Source organism: Cervus canadensis, chromosome X, assembly GCF_019320065.1.
Source record: "Cervus canadensis isolate Bull #8, Minnesota chromosome X, ASM1932006v1, whole genome shotgun sequence".
Taxonomy (NCBI): Eukaryota; Metazoa; Chordata; class Mammalia; order Artiodactyla; family Cervidae; genus Cervus; species Cervus canadensis.
Window position 1 is genome coordinate 78,097,007 of NC_057419.1, and position 21,433 is coordinate 78,118,439.

Genomic DNA, 21,433 nt, shown 5'->3' on the forward strand with positions numbered 1-21,433 from the left:
ATACCTACACTGAAACCAAGCTCCACCCAAGAGTCAACAAGTTCCACTGCAAGACAAACCACACTAATTCTCCAGCAAAATAGGAACACAACCATGAATATTAAAAGACAGGCTGCCCAAAGAGATGCCAAGCCCATAGACTGTCCAAAACCCTCTACTGGACACTTCATTGCAAGCCAGAGAGTGGATCCAGCTCCATCAACCAGAACAGAGACATGAGTTCTCCCAACCAGGAAACCTTTACAAACCACTGGTCCAACCCCATCTTCAGGGAGCAGTCTCCACAATAAACAGGAACCATGAACTTCCAACCTGCAGAAAGGGCACCCCAAACACAGCAATCTAAACAAGGTGAAAAGGCAGAGAAATATTCATCAGGTGAAGGAACATGATGAAAACCCACTGTATCAAACAGAAAAGGAGGAAACAGGGAGTCTACCTGAAAAATAATTCAGAATAATGATAGTAAATATGATCCAAAATCTTAAAAACAAAATGGAGTTACAGGTAAATAGACAACAGACAAGAATTGAGAAGATGCAAGAAATATTTACAAGACCTAAAAGAAATATAGAGGAGTCAATCAATATTGAACAATACAATAACTGAGATTAAAAGCACTATGGAGTGAACCAACAGTAGAATGACTGAGGCAGAAGAGAAGATAAGTGAGGTGGAAGATAGAATGGTAGAAATAAATGAAGCAGAGAGGAGGAAAGAAAAAGAATTAAAAGAAAGGAGGACAATCTCAGAGACCTCGAGGACAATGTTAAATGCCCCAACATTCAAATCATAGGTGTCCTAGAAGAAGAAGACAAAACGATAAGGCATGAAAAAAATACTTGAGGGGATACTAGTTGAAAACTTCCCTAAAATGGTGAAGGAAATAGTCACCCAAGTCCAAGAACCCCGACAACTTCAAACAGGATAAACCCAAGGTGAAACACCCCAAAACATGTATTAATCAAACTTACAAAAATTGAAAACAAAGAGCAAATATTAAAAGCAGCAAGGGTAAAGCCAGAAGGGAATGGTTGGACATACTTAAAGTGAAGAAAGAGAAAAACCTACAACCAAGACTACTCTACCAAGCCAAGATCTCATTCAGATATGAAGGAGAAATCAAAAGCTGTACAGACAAGCAAAACTGAGAGAATTCAGTACACCAAACGAGCACCTCAACAAATGCTAAAGGATATTCTCTACTCAGAAACACAAAAGAGTCTTATAAAAAAGAGACCAAAACAAAAAAAGTAAATGGTAAGGGGATCACACTTATCAATAATTACCTTAAATGTAAATGGACTGAATGTTCCAACAGAAAGACAAAGACTGGATGAATGAATGGATACAAAAACAAAACCCCTCTATATGCTGTCTAAAACAGACCCACCTCAAACCTAGGGACACATGCATACTGAAAGTGAGAGGCTGGAAAAAGATATTTTATGCAAATGGAGACCAAAAGAAAGCAGGAGTAGGAATACCCATATCAGATAAAATAGACTTTGAAATAAAGACAGTGATAAGAGACAAAGAGCACCCTCTATAATGACCAAAGGATCAATCCAAGAAGAAAATATAGCAATTATAAATATATATATGCATCCAACATAGGAGCACCAAATACATAAGGCAAATGCCAACAAATATGAAAGGGGGAATTAACAGTAATACAATAATAGAGGGGGACTTCAACACTGTACACACACCTATGGATAGATCAACAAAATAGAAACTTAGCAATGTAACATAAGCTTTAAATGATACAATGGACCAGTTAGACCTAATTGATATCTACAAGGCATATCACCCCAAAACAATGGATTTCAACTTTTCTCAAGTGCACATGGAACATTCTCCAGGGTAGATCACATCCTAGGCCATAAATCAGCCTTGGTAAATTTAACAAACATGATCATTTCAAGTATCTTTTCTAATTGCAATGTGCTAAGATTAGATGTCAACTACAGGGAACAAAAATGTATTAAAAACACAAACATATGGAGGCTAAATCACATACATCTAAATAACTAGCAGATCATGGAAGAAATCAAAAAGGAAATCAAAACATGCATAGAAACAAATGAACATTTAAAAAAAATGACAACTGAAAACGTATGGGATTCAGTAAAAGCAATGCTAAGACAGAGATCCATAGCAATACAAGCCTACTTCAAGAAACAAGGGAATCATTAAATAAACAATCCAAATTTTTACCTAAAACAGCTAGAAAAAGAAGAAGAAAAAGAACTCAAAGTTAATAGAAGGAAAGAAATCATAAGAATCAGAGCAGAAATAAATGAGAAAGAAACAAAGGAGACTATAGCAAAGAACAACAAAACTAAAATTTTGTTGTTTGAGAAGATAAACAAAATAGACAAACTGTTAGCCAACTCATCAAGAAAAAAGGGAGAAGAATCAAGTTCATAAAATTTGAAATGGAAATGAAGAAATAACAACAGACAAACAGAAATATGAAGGAACATAAGTGACTACTGTGAGCAAATATATGCCAATAAAATGGACAGTTTGGAAGAAATAGACAAATTCTCAGAAAAGAAGAACCTTCCAAAACTGAACCAGGAAGAAATAAAAATCTGAACAGACCCATCACAAACATGGAAACTGAAACTGTAATAAAAAATCTTCCAAGAAACAAAAGCCCAGGACCAGATGGCTTCAGAGGTGAATTCTACCAAAAAACTAGAGGAAAAACTGACATCTATCATATTTAAACTCTTCCAGAAAATTGCAGAGTAAGATCAACTCCCAAACTCATTGTATGAAGCTACCATCACCCTAATAACAAAACCAGACAAAGATGTCGCAAAAAAAAAAAAAAAAAGAAAGAAAACTGCAAGCCAATATCACCGATGAACATAGATGCAAAAATGCTCAACAAAATTCTAGCAAACAGAGCCCAAAAACATATTAAAAAGACCATATATGGTGACCAAGTGGGCTTTATCCCAGGGATGCAAGGATTCTTCAATATTTGCAAATCAATCAATGTGATACACCATATTAACAAATTGAAAGATAAAAACCATATGATTATCCCAATAGATGCAGAGAAAGCCTTTGACAAAATTCAACACCCATTTATGATAGAAACTCTCCAGAAAGCAGGCATAGAAGGAACATATCTCAACATAATAAAAAACTTATACAACAAACCTGCAGCAAACACTATCCTCAATGGTGAAAAATTGAAACCATTTCCTCTAAAATCAGGAACAGAACATAGGTGCCCACTGTCACCACTGCTATTCAACATAGTTTTTAATTCCTAGCCACAGCAACAAGAGAAGAAAAAGAAATAAATGTAATCTAGATAGGAAAAGAAGAAGTAAAACTCTCACTGTTTGCAGGTGACATGATACTCTACATAGAAAACCCTAAAGATACCACCAGAAAATTACTAGAGCTAATCAACAAATATAGTAAAGTTGCAGGATATAAAATTAACACACAGAAATCCTTTGCATTCCTATAAACTATTGATGAAAAAACAGAAAGAGAAATTAGGAAACAATCCCATTCACCATTGCAACGAAACGAATAAAATACTTTGGAGTAAATGTACCTAAGGAAACAAAAGACTTGTATACAGAAAACTATAAAACACTGATGAAAGAAATTAAAGATGACACAAATAGATGGAAAAATATACCATGCTCATGGATTGGAAGAATAAATATAGTGAAAATTAGTGTACTCCCAAAGGCAATCTATAAATTCAACACAATCTCTATCAAGTTACCAATGGTATTTTTCAAATAACTAGAACAAATAATTCCACAATTTGTATGGAAATACAAAAAAACATGGAAAACCAAAGCAATCTTGAGAAAGAGGAATGGAACTGGAGAAATCATCCTTCCTGATCTCAGACTATACTACAAAGCTACAGTCATCAAGGCGGTATGGTACTGGTGCAAAGACATAAACGTAGATCAATGGAACAAAATAGAAAGTCCGTAGATAATTCCATGGACATATCGCTACCTTATATTTGACAAAGGAGGTTAAAAAACACAATGGAGAAAAAATCAAACTCTTTAACAAGTGGTGCTGGGACAACCAGTCAACCATCTGTAAAAGAATGAAACTTGAACACTTTCTAACACCTTACACAAAAATAAACTCAAAATGGATTAAAGATCTAAACGTAAGACCAGAAACCATAAAACTCCTAGAGGAAAACATAGGCAGAACACTCTCTAACATAAATCACAGCAAGATCCTCTATGATCCACCTCCCAGAATAAAGGAAATAAAAACAAACAAGTGGGACCTTATTAAACTTAAAAGCTTATGCACAAACTGTAGGAAACATGAAAAGGCAGCCTTCAGGATGGGAGAAAATAGCAAATGAAACAATGGACAAATAATTAATTTCCAAAATATATAAGCAGTTCATGCAGCTCAATGCCAGAAAAACGAACAACCCAATCAAAAATTGGGCCAAAGAACTAAACAAAAATTTCTCCAAAAAAGACATACCTATGCCAGCTGCGACAGACAATGCAGAAGTGTGGCCGTGAGGAGCTACCCCTTGCCCAAAGTCAGGGGTAGGGACTGAGAGCGCCAGGCTGCGACAGGCAGCCGAGAGGAGCCACCCCACCTCTGAGGAGCGGCGGCTGCAGGGCGCAAGAGGGCTGAGAGGAGCTACCACACACCTGAGGCCAGGGGTGGTGGCCGAGAGGAGCTACCCCTAGTCCAAGGTAAGGAACAGCGGCTGTGCTTTGCTGGAGCAGCTGTGAAGAGATATCCCACATCCGAGTTAAGAGAAACCCAAGTAAGACAGTAGTTGTGAGAGGGCATCAGACGGCAGACATACTAAAACCATAATCACAGAAAACTAGCCAATCTGATCATAGGACCACAGTCGTGTCTAGCTCAATGAAACTAAGCCATGCCATGTGGGGCCACCCAAGACGGTCGGGTCATGGTGGAGAGGTCTGACAGAATGTGGTCCACTGGAGAAGGGAATGGCAAACCACTACAGTATTCTTGCCTTGAGAACCCCATGAACAGTATGAAAAGACAAAATGATAGGATACTAAAGGGGAACTCCCCAGGTCCGTAGGTGCCCAATATGCTACAGGAGTTCAGAGGAGAAATAACTCCAGAAAGAATGAAGGGATGGAGCCAAAGCAAAAATAACACCCAGTTGTGGATGTGACTGGTGATAGAAGCAAGGTCCAATGCTGTAAAGAGCAATATTGCATAGCAACCTGGAATGTGAGGTCCATGAATCAAGGCAAATTGGAAGAGGTCAAACAGGAGATGGCAAGAGTGAATGTCGACATTCTAGGAATCAGCAAACTCAAATGGACTGGAATGGGTGAATTTAACTCAGATGACCATTGTAACTACTACTGTGGGCAGGAATCCCTTAGAAGAAATGGAGTAGCCATCACGGTCAACAAGAGAGTCTGAAATGCAGTACTTAGAAGCAATCTCAAAAACGACAGAATGATCTCTGTTCATTTCAAAGGCAAACCATTCAATATCACGGTAATCTAAGCCTATGCCCCAACCAGTAATGCTGAAGAAGCTGAAGTTGAATGGTTCTAGGAAGACCTACAAGACCTTTTAGAACTAACACCCAAAAAAGATGTCCTTTTCATTATAGGGGACTTGAATGTAAAAGTAGGAAGTCAAGAAACTCCTGAAATAACAGGGAAATTTGGCCATGGAGTACAGAATGAAGCAGGGCAAAGGCTAGCACAATTTTGCCAAGAGAACTCACTGGTCATAGCAAACATCCTCTTCCAAAAACACAAGAGAAGACTCTACACATGGACATCACCAGATGGTCAACACAGAAATCAGATTGATTATATTCTTTACAGCCAAAGATGGAGAAGCTCTACACAGTCAGCAAAAACAAGACCGGGAGCTGACTGTGGCTCAGATCATGAACTCCTTATTGCCAAATTCAGACTTAAACTGAAGAAAGCAGGGAAAACCACTAAACCATTCAGGTATGACCTAAATCACATCCTTTATGACTATACAGTGGAAGAGAGATATAGATTTAAGGGACTAGATCTGATAGACAGAGAGCCTGATGAACTATGGATGGAGGTTCATGACATTGTACAGGAGACAGGGATCAAGACCATCCTCATGGAAAAGAAATGCAAAAAGGCAAAATGGTTGTCTGAGGAGGCCTTACAAATAGCTGTGAAAAGAAGAGAAGTGAAAAACAATGGAGAAAAGGAACGATATTCCCATTTGAATGCAGAGTTCCAAAGAACAGCCAGGAGAGGTAAGAAAGCCTTCCTCAGCGATCAATGCAAAGAAATAGAGGAAAACAATAGAATGGGAAAGACTAGAGATCTCTTCAAGAAAATTAGAGATACCAAGGGAACATTTCAGGCAAAGATGGGTTCGATAAAGGACAGAAATGGTATGGACCTAACAGAAGCAGAAGATATTAAGAAGAGGTGGCAAGAAAACACAGAAGAACTGTACAAAAAAGATCTTCACAAGCCAGATAATGACAATGGTGTGATCACTCACCTAGAGCCAGACATCCTGGAATGTGAAGTCAAGTGGGCCTTAGAAAGCATCACTATGAACAAAGCTAGTGGATGTGACGGAATTCCAGTTTAGCTACTTCAAATCCTGAAAGATGATTATGTTAAAGTGCTTCACTCAATATGCCAGCAAATTTGGAAAACTCAGCAGTGGCCACAGGACTGGAAAAGGTCCGTTTTCATTCTAATCTCTAAGAAAGGCAATCCCAAAGAATGCTGAAACTACTGCACAATTGCACTCATCTCACATAGTAGTAAAGTAATGCTCAAAATTCTGCAAGCCAGGCTTCAGCAATACGTGAAATGAGAACTTCCAGATGTTCAAGCTGGTTTTAGAAAAGGCAGAGGAACCAGAGATCAAATTGTCAATATCCACTGGATCACTGTAAAAGCAAGAGAGTTCCAGAAAAACATCTATTTCTGCTTTATTGACTACGCCAAAGCCTTTGACTGTGTGGATCACAATAAACTGTGGAAAATTCTGAATGAGATGGGAATACCAGACCACCTGACCTGCCTCTTGAGAAACCTGTATGCAGGTCAGGAAGCAACAGTTAGAACTGGACATGAAACAACAAACTGGTTCCCGATAGGAAAAGGAGTACGTCAAGGCTGTATATTGTCACCCTGCTTATTTAACTTATATGCAGAGTACATCATGAGAAATGCTGGGCTGGAAGAAGCATAAGCTGGAATCAAGATTGCCAGGAGAAATATCAATAAACTCAGATATGCAGATGACACCACCCTTTTGGAAGAGAGTGAAGAGGAACTAAAAAGCCTCTTAATGAAAGTGAAAGAAGAGAGTGGAAAAGTTGGCTTAGAGCTCCACATTCAGAAAACTAAGATCATGGCATCTGGTCCCATCACCTCATGGGAAATAGATGGGGAGACAGTGGAAACAGTGTCAGACTTTATTTTTTTGGGTTCCAAAATGACTGTGGATGACGACTGCAACCATGAAACTAAAAGAGGCTTACTCCTTCGAAGGAAAGTTATGACCAACGTAGATAGCATATTTAAAAGCAGAGACATTTCTTTGCCAACAAAGGTCCATCTAGTCAAGGCTATGGTTTTTCCAGTGGTCATGTATGGATGTGAGAATTGGACTGTGAAGAAACCTGCACACTGAAAGTTGATGCTTTTGAACTGCAGTGTTGGAGAAGACTCTTGAGAATCCCTTGGATTGCAAGGAGATCCAACCAGTCCATCCTAAAGAGGTCAGTCCTGGGTTTTCTTTGGAAGGACTGATGCTGAAGCTGAATCTCCAGTACTTTGGCCACCTCATGCGAAGAGTTGACTTATTGGAAAAGACCCTGATGCTGGGAGGGATTGGCGGCAGGAGGAGAAGGGGGAGACAGAGGATGAGATGGCTGGATGGCTTCACCGACTCGATGGACATGGGTTTGAGTAAACTCCGGGAATTTGTGATGGACAGGGAGGCCTGTCATGCTGTGATTCATGGGGTCGCGAACAGTCAGACACGACTGAGCGACTGAACTGAACTGATGGCAAACAAAAGCACATGAATAGATGCTCAATATCATTCATTATTGGAGAAATGCAAACCAAAACCACAATGAGTTATCATCTCATGCTGGTCAGAATGGCCACCATGAGAAAATCTATAAAAGATAAACGCTAGAGAGGGTGTGGAGAAAAGTGAACCCTCTTACACTGGTGATGGGAATGCAAACTGATCTAGCCCCTATGGAGAACAGTGTGGAGATTCCTTTAAAAACTGAAAATAGAACTGCCATGTGAGCCAGCAATCTCACTTCTGGGCACACACACTAAGGAAACCATAATTGAAAGAGACACACACACCCCAGTGTTCATTGCAGCACTTTTTACAATAGCTTGGACATGGAAGAAACCTAGATATCCATTAGGAGATGAATGGATAAGGAAGTTGTGGTGCATATACACAATGGAATATTCAGTTCAGTTCAGTTCAGTCACTCAGTCTTGTCAGACTCTTTGCGACCCCATGAATCGCAGCATGCCAGGCCTCCCTGTCCATCACCAACTCCCAGAGTTTATACTTAAACTCATGTCCATCAAGTCAGTGATAGATACTTTTGTATCAGTTCTAATGTGGTGAATGAAACTGGAGCCTATTATACAGGGTGAAGTAAGCCAAAAAGAGAAACACTAATACAGTGTATTAATGCATATATATGGAATTTAGAATCAGTAATGATGATACTATATGCAGAGCAGAAAAGAGACACAGAAGTAATGAACAAACTTTTGGACTATGTGGGAAAAGCGAGGGTGGGATGATTTGAGAGAATATAGCATTGAAACATATATATTACTATATGGAAAATATATGACCAGTGCAAGTTTGATGGATGAAGCAGGGCACTCAAAGTTGGTGCTCTGGGACAACCTGGAGGGATGGCATGGGACAGGAGGAGGGAGTGGGTTCAGGATAGGGAAACACATGTTCACCCATGGGTGATTCATATTGATGTATGGCAAAACCCAGCACAACATTGTAAAGAATTTATCTTCCAATTAAAATAAATTGATTAAAAATATTGGAAAAAAGATCTGGATAGCCATTTTCCTAAGGATGACACATTCATGACCAACAGGTACTTGAAAAGATGTTCAAGATCACTAGTCATCAGGGAATTTCAAATCAAAACAACAATGCCTCACAGTTTTTAGATTGGCTATTATCAAAAAGACAAGAAATAAGGGTTGATGATGATGTGGAGAAATGAGAACCCTTGTATACTGTTGGTAGTGATGCAAATTGGTGCGGTCTCTAGGGAAAATAATATGGATGTCTTTCAGAAAATCAAAAATAAAATTGCCTATGACCCAGCAATCCCAATTCTGGGTATTTACCAGAAAAAAAAAAAAACCAAAAACAAAACAATAACTCCAAAAGATATATGCACCCTCATGTTCATTTCCACATTGGTTATAATATCTGAGACATGGAAAAATGAGTATTCACCAATGGTTGAATAAATAAAGAAGTTGTGGAATATATAAAAAGTGGAATATTATTTAGCCATAAAAAGAAAATCTTGCAATATACAGCAACATGAATGGAAATTGAGGGACTTATGCTAGTAAAATAAGTCAATCAGAAAAAGACAATATTGATATTGAATTTATATACATAGAAAATCCTAAAATAACTAGTATAGCTCATCAGTGAATTTGATAAAGCTATGATACAAAATAAATACACAGAAATTTCTTGTATATCTGTTCACTAACAATTAAATATCTGACAGAGAAATTAAAGAAATAATTAAATTTGCCATTGCATCAACAAGAATAGTGAAATACCTAGAAATATACCCACCTAAGGAGGCAAAATACCTGTAGTCCAGAAACTATAAGATGCTGATTAAAGAAATCAAAGACAACACAAACAGATGATGATATATATTATGTTCTTGGATTGGAATAATCGCTATCATCAAAAATTATCCTACTTAAAGCAATCCCTGTCAAATTACCAATGAAATTTTCCCCAGAAGTAGAACCCCCCCCCCAAAAAAAAACTTACAATTTGTATGGAAACAAAAAGAGACCCCAAATAGCCAAAGCAATTTTGCAAAAGAAAAGCAGAGCTTGAGGAATGAGACTCCCTGATTTTAGGCTATTCTACAAAGCTACAGTCATCAAAATAGTACGGTACTGGCACTGAAATTGAAATATACATCCAAGGAACTGGATAAAAAGCATAGAAATAAACCCACACACCTATGGTCAACTAATCTAGGACAAAGAAGGCAAGGATATACAATGGAGAAAAGACAGCATCTTCAGTAAGTATTTCTGGGAAAAATGGACAGTTACATGTAAAAGAATAAAATTAGAAAATTCTATAAAATCATACACAAAAATAAACTCAAATGGGTTAAAGACATAAATATAAGATCAGATACTTTAAAACTCTTAGGAGACAGTATAGGCAGAATGCTCTCTGACATAAATCATAGTAAGTTCCTCTATGACTCACCTCCTAGAGTAATGGAAATAATAACAAAAATAAGCAAATGGGATCTAATTAAACTTAAAAGCTTTTGCATAGCAAAGAAAAACATAAACTAGATGAAACGATGACCCTCAGAATGAGAGAAATAATTGCAAGTGAAAGTGAGAATTGAAGCCACTCATTTGTGTCTGACTCTTTGCAACCAACTGACAAAAGGTTAATCTCCAAATATGCAAGGAGCTCAGGCAGCTCAACATCAGAAAAACAAACAACCCAATCAAAAATGGGCAGAATACCTAAACAAACATTTCTCCAAAGAAGACATACAGATAGCTAATAAACACATGAAAAACTGCTCAACATCTCTTATTATTAGAGAAATGCTAATCAAAATTGTAATGAAGTACCACCTCACACTGGTCAGAGTGGCCATCATCAAAAAATTTACAAGTGATAAATGCTAGAGAGAATGTGGAGAAAAGGGAATGCTCTTGCCCTGTTGGTGTGAATGTAAATTGATACAGCCACTATGGAGAACAGTATAGAGATTTCTTTAAAAACAAAAACAATATAACTAGGAATAAAACTAGCATGTGATTCAGTAATCCCACTATTGGGCATATATCCTGAGAAAATCACAACTTTAAAAGGCACAAGTATCTCAGTATTCATTGAAACACTATTTACAATAGCCAGGACATGGAAGCAACATAGATACCTATTGGCAGATGATAAGATGAAGAAGTAATGGTACATATATACAGTGGAATATTACTCAGCCATAAAAAGGAACACATTTGCATCAGTTCTAGTGAGGTGGATGAACCTAAAGCCTGTTATAAAGAGTGAAGTAAGTCAGAAAAAAAGCAAATATCACATAATAATGTGTATATATGGAATCTAGAAAAATGGTACTAATGAAGCTATATCTAGGGCAGAATTAGAGACATAAACATAGAGAATAGACTTGTGGACACAGTGGGGGAAGGAGAGGGTGGGACAAACTGAGAGAGTAGCATGGAAACATATACATTACCATATATAAATATCCAGTGGGCATTTGCTATGACACAGGGAGCTCAACCTAGTGCTCTGTGATGAGCTAGAGGTGTGGGATAGGGTGGGAGGAGGGTGGAGGTTAAAGAGGGAGGGAATATATGTGTACCTATGGATGATTTATATTGATGTGTGGCAGATACCAACACAACATTGTAAGGCAATCATCCTACAATTAAAAATAAATTGTTAAAAATGTTGTACATATATACAATGGAATATTACCAAACTATTAAAAATAACAAAATACTACCATTTGCAATAACATAAATGGACTTATAGATTGTCATACTGAGTGAGGTAAGTCAGAAAGAGGACAAATATATGTTATCACTTATATGTAGAGTTAAAAAAAAATGGTACAAATGAACCCATTTCCTGAACAGAAATAGAGTCACAGATGTATAAAATATATTTATGCCTACCAGAGGGATAATAGAAAGGGGGGGATAAATTGGGAGATTAGGATAGACATATACACAGTACTATATATAATACAGATGCCTAATAAGGACCTATTGTGCAGGCCAGGGACTTCAATACTCTGTCACAACCTATATGGGAAAGGAATCTATAAAAAAGTGAATATATGTACATGTATACCATGTATCCTTAGAGATAGCAAGAGAATATTTTATGCAAAGATGGGCACAATAAAGGATAGAAACGGCATGGACCTAACAGAAGCAGAAGATATTAAGAAGAGGTGGAAAGAATACACAGAAGAACTATACAAAAAAGATCTTCATGACCCAGATAACGACGATGGTGTGATCACTCACCTAAAGCCAGACATCCTGGAATGTGAAGTCAAATGGGCCTTAGGAAGCAACACTACGAACAAAACTAGTGGAGGTGATGGAATTCCAGTTGAGCTATTTCAAATTCTAAAAGATGATGTTGTTAAAGTGCTACACTGAATGTGCCAGCAAATTTGGAAAACTCAGCAGTGGTCACAGGACTGGGAAATATCAGTTTTCATTCCAATCCCAAAGAAAAGCAATGCCAAAGAATGCTCAAAGAACTGCACAATTGCACTCATCTCACACAATAGCAAAGTAATGCTCAAAATTATGCAACACTGTGTAAATTCAACAGTATGTGAATCAATAACTTCCAGATGTCCAAGCTGGATTTACAAAAGGCAGAGGAACCAAAGATCACATTGCCAACATCTGTTGGATCATAGAAAAAGCAAGAGAATTCCAGAAAAACATCTGCTCTGCTTCACTGACTATGCTAAAACTTTGACTGTGTGGATCACAACAAACTGGGGGAATTCTTATGGATATGAGAATGCCAGACCACCTTACCTGCCTCCTGAGAAGTCTGTATGCAGGTCAAGAAGCAACGGTTAGAACTGTACATAGAACAATAGGATGGTTCCAAATTGAGAAAGGAACATGTCAAGGCTGTATATTGTTATCCTGTTTATTTAACTCATATGCAGAATACTCCGTGCAAAATGCCAGTTGCATGAAGCACAGGCCGAAATCAAGATTGCCAGGGGAAATATCAATAACCTCAGATATGCAGATGACACCACACTTATGGCAGAAAGTGAAGAGGAACTAAGAGCCTCTTGATGAAATTGAGAGAGTGAAAAAGCTGGCTTAAAAGTCAACATTCAAAAAAAGATGATCATGGCATTAGGTCCCATCACTTCATGGCAAACAGATGGGGAAACAATGGAAACAGTGACAGACTTTATTTTCTTCGGCTCCAAAATCACTGAAGATGGTGACTGCAGCATGAAATTAAAAGACCCTTGCACCTTGGAAGAAAATCTATGACCATCCTAGACATCATATTAAAAAGCAGAGACATTACTTTGTCAACAAATGTCCATATAGTCAAAGCTATGTTTTTTTCAGTAGTCATGTAGGGATGTGAGAGTTGGACCATAAAGAAAGCTGAGCACCAAAGAAGTGATGCTTTTGCACTGTGGTGTTGGAGAAGACTCGTGAGTATCCCTTGGACTGAAAGGAGATCAAATCAGTTTTCCTAAAGGAAATCAGTCCTGAATATTCATTGGAAGAAATGATGTTGAAGTTGAAGCTCCAATATTTTGGCCACCTGATGTGAAGAACTGACTCATTAGAAAAGACCCTGATGCTGGGATAGATAGAAAGCAGGAAGAGAAGGGGATGACCGAGAATTAGATGGTTGGGTTGCATTACCAACTCAATGGACATGAGTTTGAGCAAGCTCTGGGAGTGGGTGATGGACAAAGACCCCATGGACTGGCTTGCTGCCATCCATGGATCACAAAGAGTTGGACATGACTAAGCAATTGAACAGATCTGATGGACATGTACAAGTGATTTTCTTTGCTGTACACTGGAAACCAACAACATTGTAAATTAACTATACTCCAGTAAAAATTAAAAAAATAATAATAAAATATTGTGTGATATCATATGCAGAAAATTTAGAAAGAAAAACAAAATTGAATTACAGAGAACAGATTGGTTGTTGTCAGATGTGGGGAGGGTGGGCAGTGGACAAAACGGTTCAAAGGAGTTAACAAGTACAAACTTGCAGCTATAAAAAAAATGTAATGGAAATATAATGTAAAGGAGGGCAACTACAGTTAATAATACTGTATGCATATTTGACAATGTTAATAGAATACTTTTTAAAATTTTTCATCACACAAAAATAGTTTGTAGCTGTGCACAGTGATAGAGTTGAATATGCTATTGTCATGATTATTTCTAAATATATAAAAATATCAAATCTTATGTTGTAGACATGAAACTAAAATATCAGTGTATGCCAATTATATCTAAATAAAAAATAGAAAAAAATTAGAATGGAAAACAAACACTCTAAACTTAGTTTTCTACTTCCATTAAATGGAACAAAAATAATTCTTCATTCAATCTTGAGGAGTATGTCAATCTTCACAAGCATAATTTCAATGTGAATTATTTTAATCCAGGAATAATGTTGACCCTGAAACAAGGTACTAGCCTTATTTATGTGCTGCTATAAGAATCAGAAGGACTCTGGTGGGAGGACTAAGGACATGGTTTTTCAAGCTCATACAAAAAAAGACTTAAGAATCATTAACTCTATCTAATCATTAATTTCCCACACAAAAGTGAGGTTATATATATTTTCTATTCAGATGTCAATTTAGAATGTAACTTGCACTATTGTGACTTCTTTCCTTCTAAAATGTCTTATTTGTTCATTTTAGTCTAATGTTGCTAGAAAAGAAATACTTAGGAAAATGGATGTCAGATATGATATGATCTGCAGCTCCTTTAGAGATATCAAATTCTTAACCAATCAAATATAGGCCAGGTGACACTTTTTGAACTGTGGATACAGAAATGAAGAAAAAAAAAAAAAAAAAGATCAGGTTCACTGTTGCATGGAGCCTAAATTCTAATGGTTAATGTAACTAGCAAACAAATGAATAAACATAACATTTTATATTAAGATACATAATTCTATGAAGGGGTTTCCCTGGTGGCTCAGTGGTAAAGAATCCACCTGCTGATGCAAGTGTGGGTTTGATCTCTGGGTGGAGAAGGCCCCTTGGAAAATGAAATGGCAATCCACTCCAGTATTCTTGCCTGGGAAGTCCAATGGACAGAGGAATTTGGTGGACTATAGCCCCATAGGGTTGAAAAAAAGTCAAACATGATGTAGCAACTGAACAACAGCAACAACAACAATAGAAATATTCTATGAAGAAAAATAAAGTAGGATTCTGGGTTAGAAGAGTAACTGGACAGTTGTTGTGGGAGGGGATAACATAAGATATAGTAAATCAGGGAAGGCTTCTCCAAAATGATAATATTTAAGTTGAAAAAACAAATGATGAAAAGGACTAGTCATGCAAAAACTGGGGAGAAGAATTCCAAGCAGACGGAACAGTATATGCAAAAGCTTGCCAAGAGAGCAATCTTAATGTATATGAGAAGCAAAAATACCCTAGTTTGGGTAGGTCAAAAAATAAAATGGGAAACTGGTTCAAGATGAGGGTAGAAAATAGATAGAGGCTGGATAATGTAAGCATTGAAAGCCAGGGTAAGAAGTCTGAGTTTATTATGAATGTAATGGGAAACCATTAGTGTTTTAAGCAGTGGACAGTAGAGGCAGCAAGACTCTTGCAGTACTTCAGCAAAGATTATGATGAATATTGGGACTATTTAGGTAGTAGTAATTGAGATGGAAGAAGTGGACTGATTCAGGATATATTTTGGACGTAAGGTATACAAGTTTTAGTGATTGATCACATATGAGGGATGAGGTAAAGAGCAGAATCATAGATGATATCCAGATTTTAAAAGATTAAATGGGTGGATGGCAGTGCCATTTACTAAGATGGAGAATATTGGGAAGGACTAGGTTTTGAGATGGGTTAAGAGTGTTATTCATATATGTTAAATTTGAGATGTCCAGTAGACTACACTGAAACTTCCAAGTGGTGTTTAGAACTTGGAACTCATTGGAAAGACCAAAGTTGGCTATATTACATTTGCAGTTATCAATATGTAAATGACATTTAAAACTATTGAATTGGATGAACTCACCAAAGGAGAATTTTAGAGAGAAGGTCCAGGACCAAGACTTAGATCATTCTAACGTTAAAGGTGAGGAAGCATAAGATATAATAAAGGGGGTGAAATGCTTCCAGTAAGTAGAAAGAACAGGATGGGATAGACTCAAGTAAAGTAAATATTTTTTAAAAGAAGAAGAGGTTGGTTTAAATGCTGCTGGATTATAGAATAACATGAGGAGAGAAGAGAGCTCAGTATGTGTGGCTACAAGAAGGTATTTGGTAATCCTGAAAAGAGCACTTTTAGTAAAGTGGTAGGGATGGAAGAGCCTGATTACATGGTAGCTATACAAATTTAAGCTTATTACAGTGATGGTATGAATATATGCAAGGCCAGAACATATCCTGAAAGTTTTTTTTTTTTTACAATTAAAATTAATCCTCAGATTCAAGGATTTTGTAGTATTACTTTCTTGTATTTTACATATTTTTCATAAAAACTGCTTTTGTAAAAGAGTTCAGCTTTTCGAGGGTCTCTTTTCTCAATTACCTTAAAATTATACACCAATTAGAGGGCGGCGGCGGAAAAAAAAATTATACACCAATATATTTTCATTCCTTACAAATTTTGTTGCTTTACTGGTTATCTGCCCCGTTGACTTAGACTGAGCCCTAAACAATGGGGTCATTAATCAGCTTTGTCACAAAGCAGACATTTTGAGTCTGCCAGGAGAAAAATGGACTTAAAATCAGCCTTTTTGAAAGAGATAATAGGGATTCACTCATCTCTCCCACAAATGTAAAATATGTGAAGAACAAATGGAAGTCAATACAAAAAGTTTTATTATAAATAAACCAAGGATAGAAAAAAAACTTGGAATACAAGGTAAAGTGAGATTCCCACCATTCATAAGAGGAAATGGAAGCCCTTTGAGATATAAGAATAAGAATAGGGGGACAGAGAGGAAGAGGAGAAAGGGTGGGGGAAAATTAATTAAATATAAGGTCAAGACCCAGACATACCTACAGATGTTCTGAAGTTAGCAGGACAGACAGCATGAGACCTACCATGCTGAGAATAGTCAATTAACACTGTGGAAAAGCAGAGGAAACACAGACTGATGCCCAGAAACAATGCAAATGAATCACACCTCAACCAAAAATCAGAGAGCCAACAAGGGAGGACAAGAATGGGAAGAGCAGACCTTCCATCCAAAGTGAAATGTGTAACTAAGCTTCCCTTTACAGCCAGGTTTTAAAGGAAGGGGGATTGAAAGGGAGATCCTCTGTAGGAGAAAAATAGAAAACTTTAAATTTACAGATCCAAAGAGATTGGATCAACCTTGAAAATACTGTTTCCCACCGCTGATTATCAGTACTAGTGACAACTCATAAAGATACTGTTAAAAAATTAAATAATTAAATATGCTTTTTTGCATATCTGAATCCTAGTATATTTCTATCTTGCTGTATCTGAATTTGGTTGAGCTTTTACCATATTCAGCACTTCCTAGGAAATGTCTTTATATACTACTAAAATATGCCCCTTAGAAATTTTAGCTATTTTCCTTTCTGTTCTTTCATAAGTATAGGGCAGTTAACCACATCTGTAATATGATCCTTTTTACAAATAATTATAAATAATTTCTTAAATACCAAGCCAGTTCTCTCTGCTCCAGTCTAAATACTATTCTTAACTTTTTGACATTTGCTTTGCATCCCTTTTGGGTCCTATGGAAGTACTCTATCTTTTCTCATCTGTGAGTCTCAAACTTGTCAATATTCCAGTAAAAGAGAACTAATCTTCAGAGAAAATATGAATTCAAAATTTAAAATATATCTTTCATTTTTAATCAAATTTTCTCTAAAAAATAAAACAGGAGCAAACATACCAAAGGAGCGTATCTTGGCTTTGGAGGTGGAGGAGGCATCTGGCACCAACAGAGACGTTTGACTCTAGGTGATGGCAATAAAGGCTCACAAGGAGGTAGTGGTGCTCTTTCTCTTGATGGAGGAACTCTACCTGTACCTATTTTTTTTCCTTTTTCTTTGAATGTAGTCCTCCGGGATGGCATTTTGATTCCTCTTTTTAGTTCCACTGCATCCTTCTTTGAATCTGTAGATGTGGCATCTGATTCATCAACTCTCTTTTTAGGCCCAGGTTTAAATAGAGACTCTTCAGATTCAGCATCTGAACTTTTGAACATTTCAGTCTTCTTTAGGTCTCTTTTGGAAGACACATCAGATTCAGCATCACTAGACTCTGTGTCCTTCTTTGCACTCTTTTTGGCATCTTTCTTTGATTCTCGTTTAACCTTCTTTGACTCCCAGTCAGACTCAGTTTCAGTAGACTCTTCAGATTTCATTGCAGACTTCTTTTTGTCATCTTTCTTTAAATCTTTCTTATCTTTCTTTGAATCTTTTCCACCCTTTTTTGCATCCCCTTCAGATTCAGAATCAGCATCAGTAGACACAGCATCCTTCTTGGCATCCTTTTTCTTATCATCTTTCTTTGAATCTTTCTTGCCCTTTTTTGAATCTTTCTTTTCATCCTTTGAGTCTCCAGATTCTGCATCGGTAGACTCTGCATCTTTCTTGGTATCCTTTTTCTTATCATCCTTCTTTGAATCTTTCTTGCCCTTTTTCGAATCTTTCTTTGCATCCTTTGAGTCTCCAGATTCTGCATCAGTAGACTCTGCATCTTTCTTGGCATCCTTTTTCTTATCATCTTTCTTGCCCTTTTTTGAATCTTTCTTTGCATCCTTTGAGTCTCCAGATTCTGCATCAGATGCAGCATCCTTCTTGGCATCCTTTTTCTTGTCATCTTTCTTTGACTCTTTCTTGCCTTTCTTTGCATCTTTTGAGTCTCCAGATTCTGCATCAGTAGACTCTGCATCCTTCTTTGCATCCTTCTTGGTGTCTTTAGCTGCACCCTTCTTATCTTTCTTTGCATCTTTCTTTGCATCTTTTGAATCTACAGATTCAGCATCAGAGCCCTTCCCCTTTGCATCTTTTTTTGCATCCTTCTTTGTGGGCTTCTTTGAATTATTCTGTGAATAATTCTTTAACCACATATCAAATTCCATGGATTCAGCATCTGACTCCCCTAAATGCATCATTAAACCCACATTTGAACTATTTTTTGAGAAAGTCTCTGATATGGCATCAGAATTATTATTTGAGCTCTTAGAGTACTTCTTTGTACTTATGGATTCAAAATCCATCTCCTTGGAATCTTTTGAATATCTCTTATCTTTTTTTGGATGCTTTATTGAAACTTGTATAGAATCTTTGGATTCTGGGTTTGCTTCTGATTTGGACTTTAACTTCTTAGATAGTTGACTTTCATGTGATGATTTTGATGGAGTTTTATCTGCTTTACTTCCTCTTTTAGGTTTCTCATCTATTTCATGTGGGCCTGTGTCTTTCTTGGAAATTTTCTTCAAAGTTGTTCCTTTTTTGTCATCTTTGCACTTTTTAGATTCTGCCTTTTTAGAATGGGTTATATGTCTGAATGAGGCCTGTCTCCTGATGGTTAAATTAATAGATGGACTTTGAATTTTTTTCCTTAAAGAATGCCTTATCCATATATGAGCTGGCTTCTGAAGTTCATCTACATTTCTTTTGTCATGTCTCTGAAAAAAATGGTTTGAATAGTGATAAGTTTTTTAATGAGTTTTATCTTTTTTATATTGAAACAAATAGTCTAGCTTTTCGATGACCATCTATTTAGATTGTGTCTTGTTTCTTTTTCAACATTCTTTGTGTGTTTGTATGTGTATGTGAAAAAATTCCACTTTAGAAATAAAATGAATTTAAGAGGAACCTCAGAATATCCTCAGTGATTCATATTAGGATAAGAAGGGGTCCACAATGATTCATGACATTTCAGGACCTGGCCTCACAATAGATAATAAATTCCTTTAGAACTCTTACATGGGAGAGATATTTTGAAACATTTTGCATACCCTTCTGCCCCAAAATAGATAAAAAAATAAGCTGATACTCTTGAAGTTTGTCATGATAATTCTTATGATAGTTTACAATTCTGTAGGCTTCAGGGTTAGCCTGATTTCTACATCTACTTTCAAGATTTTCTTACCAAATTGAAAACCTAAGATCTCTGCTGTGAAGCACTGCTGAAAACAAATACATAAAATAAAACAAGTGTCTTATCTGCATTAATTAGTGTAGCAGTAGCGTATTATTATAATTATATATATATTTTTACTTCTGTCCAAACATTTGTCAAGGCTGGTTGTCATAGTGACCACATAGACTAATTTTACATTTACTTCTTATATTTCTTCCATTGTTATATGGAATGAAAGGAAGACCATGAAGAGAAGCATGAAACTTGGATCTCTATAGATGTAAATAAATGGCCCTTGAATAAATGCATTGACTATAGCTCTGCTTTGGGAGATGCTTTTAAAACATATTTTGCTATCACTATGGGTGACCTCTGTAAGCTAACTTTTCTTTTGGTTAGTTGAAAGGATAACTCCACTTTATAAAAAAAAAAAAAAATAGAAAACTTGAATCTCCAAGTATCTGGTATTTGAATTCTAGATTAAAGAAAATGTAAAGGCCCTGAAACCTCAAGATTGGCTCCTATTCTAAGACTCAAATTTTACATGCTTTTGCAGCTGGCAAACATTTCCTGAGAGATCCCACCAGTTTCAGTATTAGATTCTCCAGCTTACCTAGCCTATGAGCTTTAAAATGCCTTTGAAATGGAGAAACACATATAAGTTCAATCAGAAACAGCTGGAGACAATCTGCTATACAGGAAATTATACACCTAAAATATTTGCCTCCTAAAGGTATCAAAATTCAAATTATGTATTTTATTTGTATGTATGTATTGTAACATTATATTTAATTAAAAATGATCTTGTCAATACTCACAGGAGCTGTGATTTGTATTTCTGAAGGTCTTAATCTCTTTTTTCCACCTGGCTGGGATGGTTTGGGAAATGCTATAGTGAAATATTGTTGATTCCATAATTTTTTGCTTGATTCAATGACTGAAATGAGAGAGGATAACAAACAATTTTGCAGCTAATAGCCAGACTTTCATCAGTCCTGAAATATTCCTGAGCAAGGAATATAGTTTAATTTAAACTAAATTATAGCTCAAAATACAGTCCCCCGGCCTAGAGTTTGTAGTTTATTTGCATGCCAGTTAAGGGAAAATAAAAATCGACTATTTCATTTAGAACCAAATTAAGTTTAAAATGACATTTGTAATTTTACTTTCTAGATTAAACCAACATATGCACTACCCTGTGTAAAATAGATAGCTAATGGGAAGCTCCTGTATAACACAGGGAG

The 21,433-nt window shown here is 36.6% G+C and overlaps 1 protein-coding gene across 1 annotated transcript in view; it reads right to left on the minus strand.

The window, feature by feature from the left end:
- Positions 1-21,433, minus strand: part of CYLC1 (cylicin 1) — a 56,912-nt gene that overhangs the window by 10,748 nt on the left and 24,731 nt on the right. Inside the window, exons 4-5 of the mRNA XM_043459129.1 lie at positions 21,008-21,126; positions 17,989-19,731 (exon numbers count right to left, since the gene is read on the minus strand). Of these exons, the coding sequence (XP_043315064.1) occupies positions 17,989-19,731; positions 21,008-21,126 (1,862 nt within the window). The remainder of the gene's footprint in view (positions 1-17,988; positions 19,732-21,007; positions 21,127-21,433) is intronic.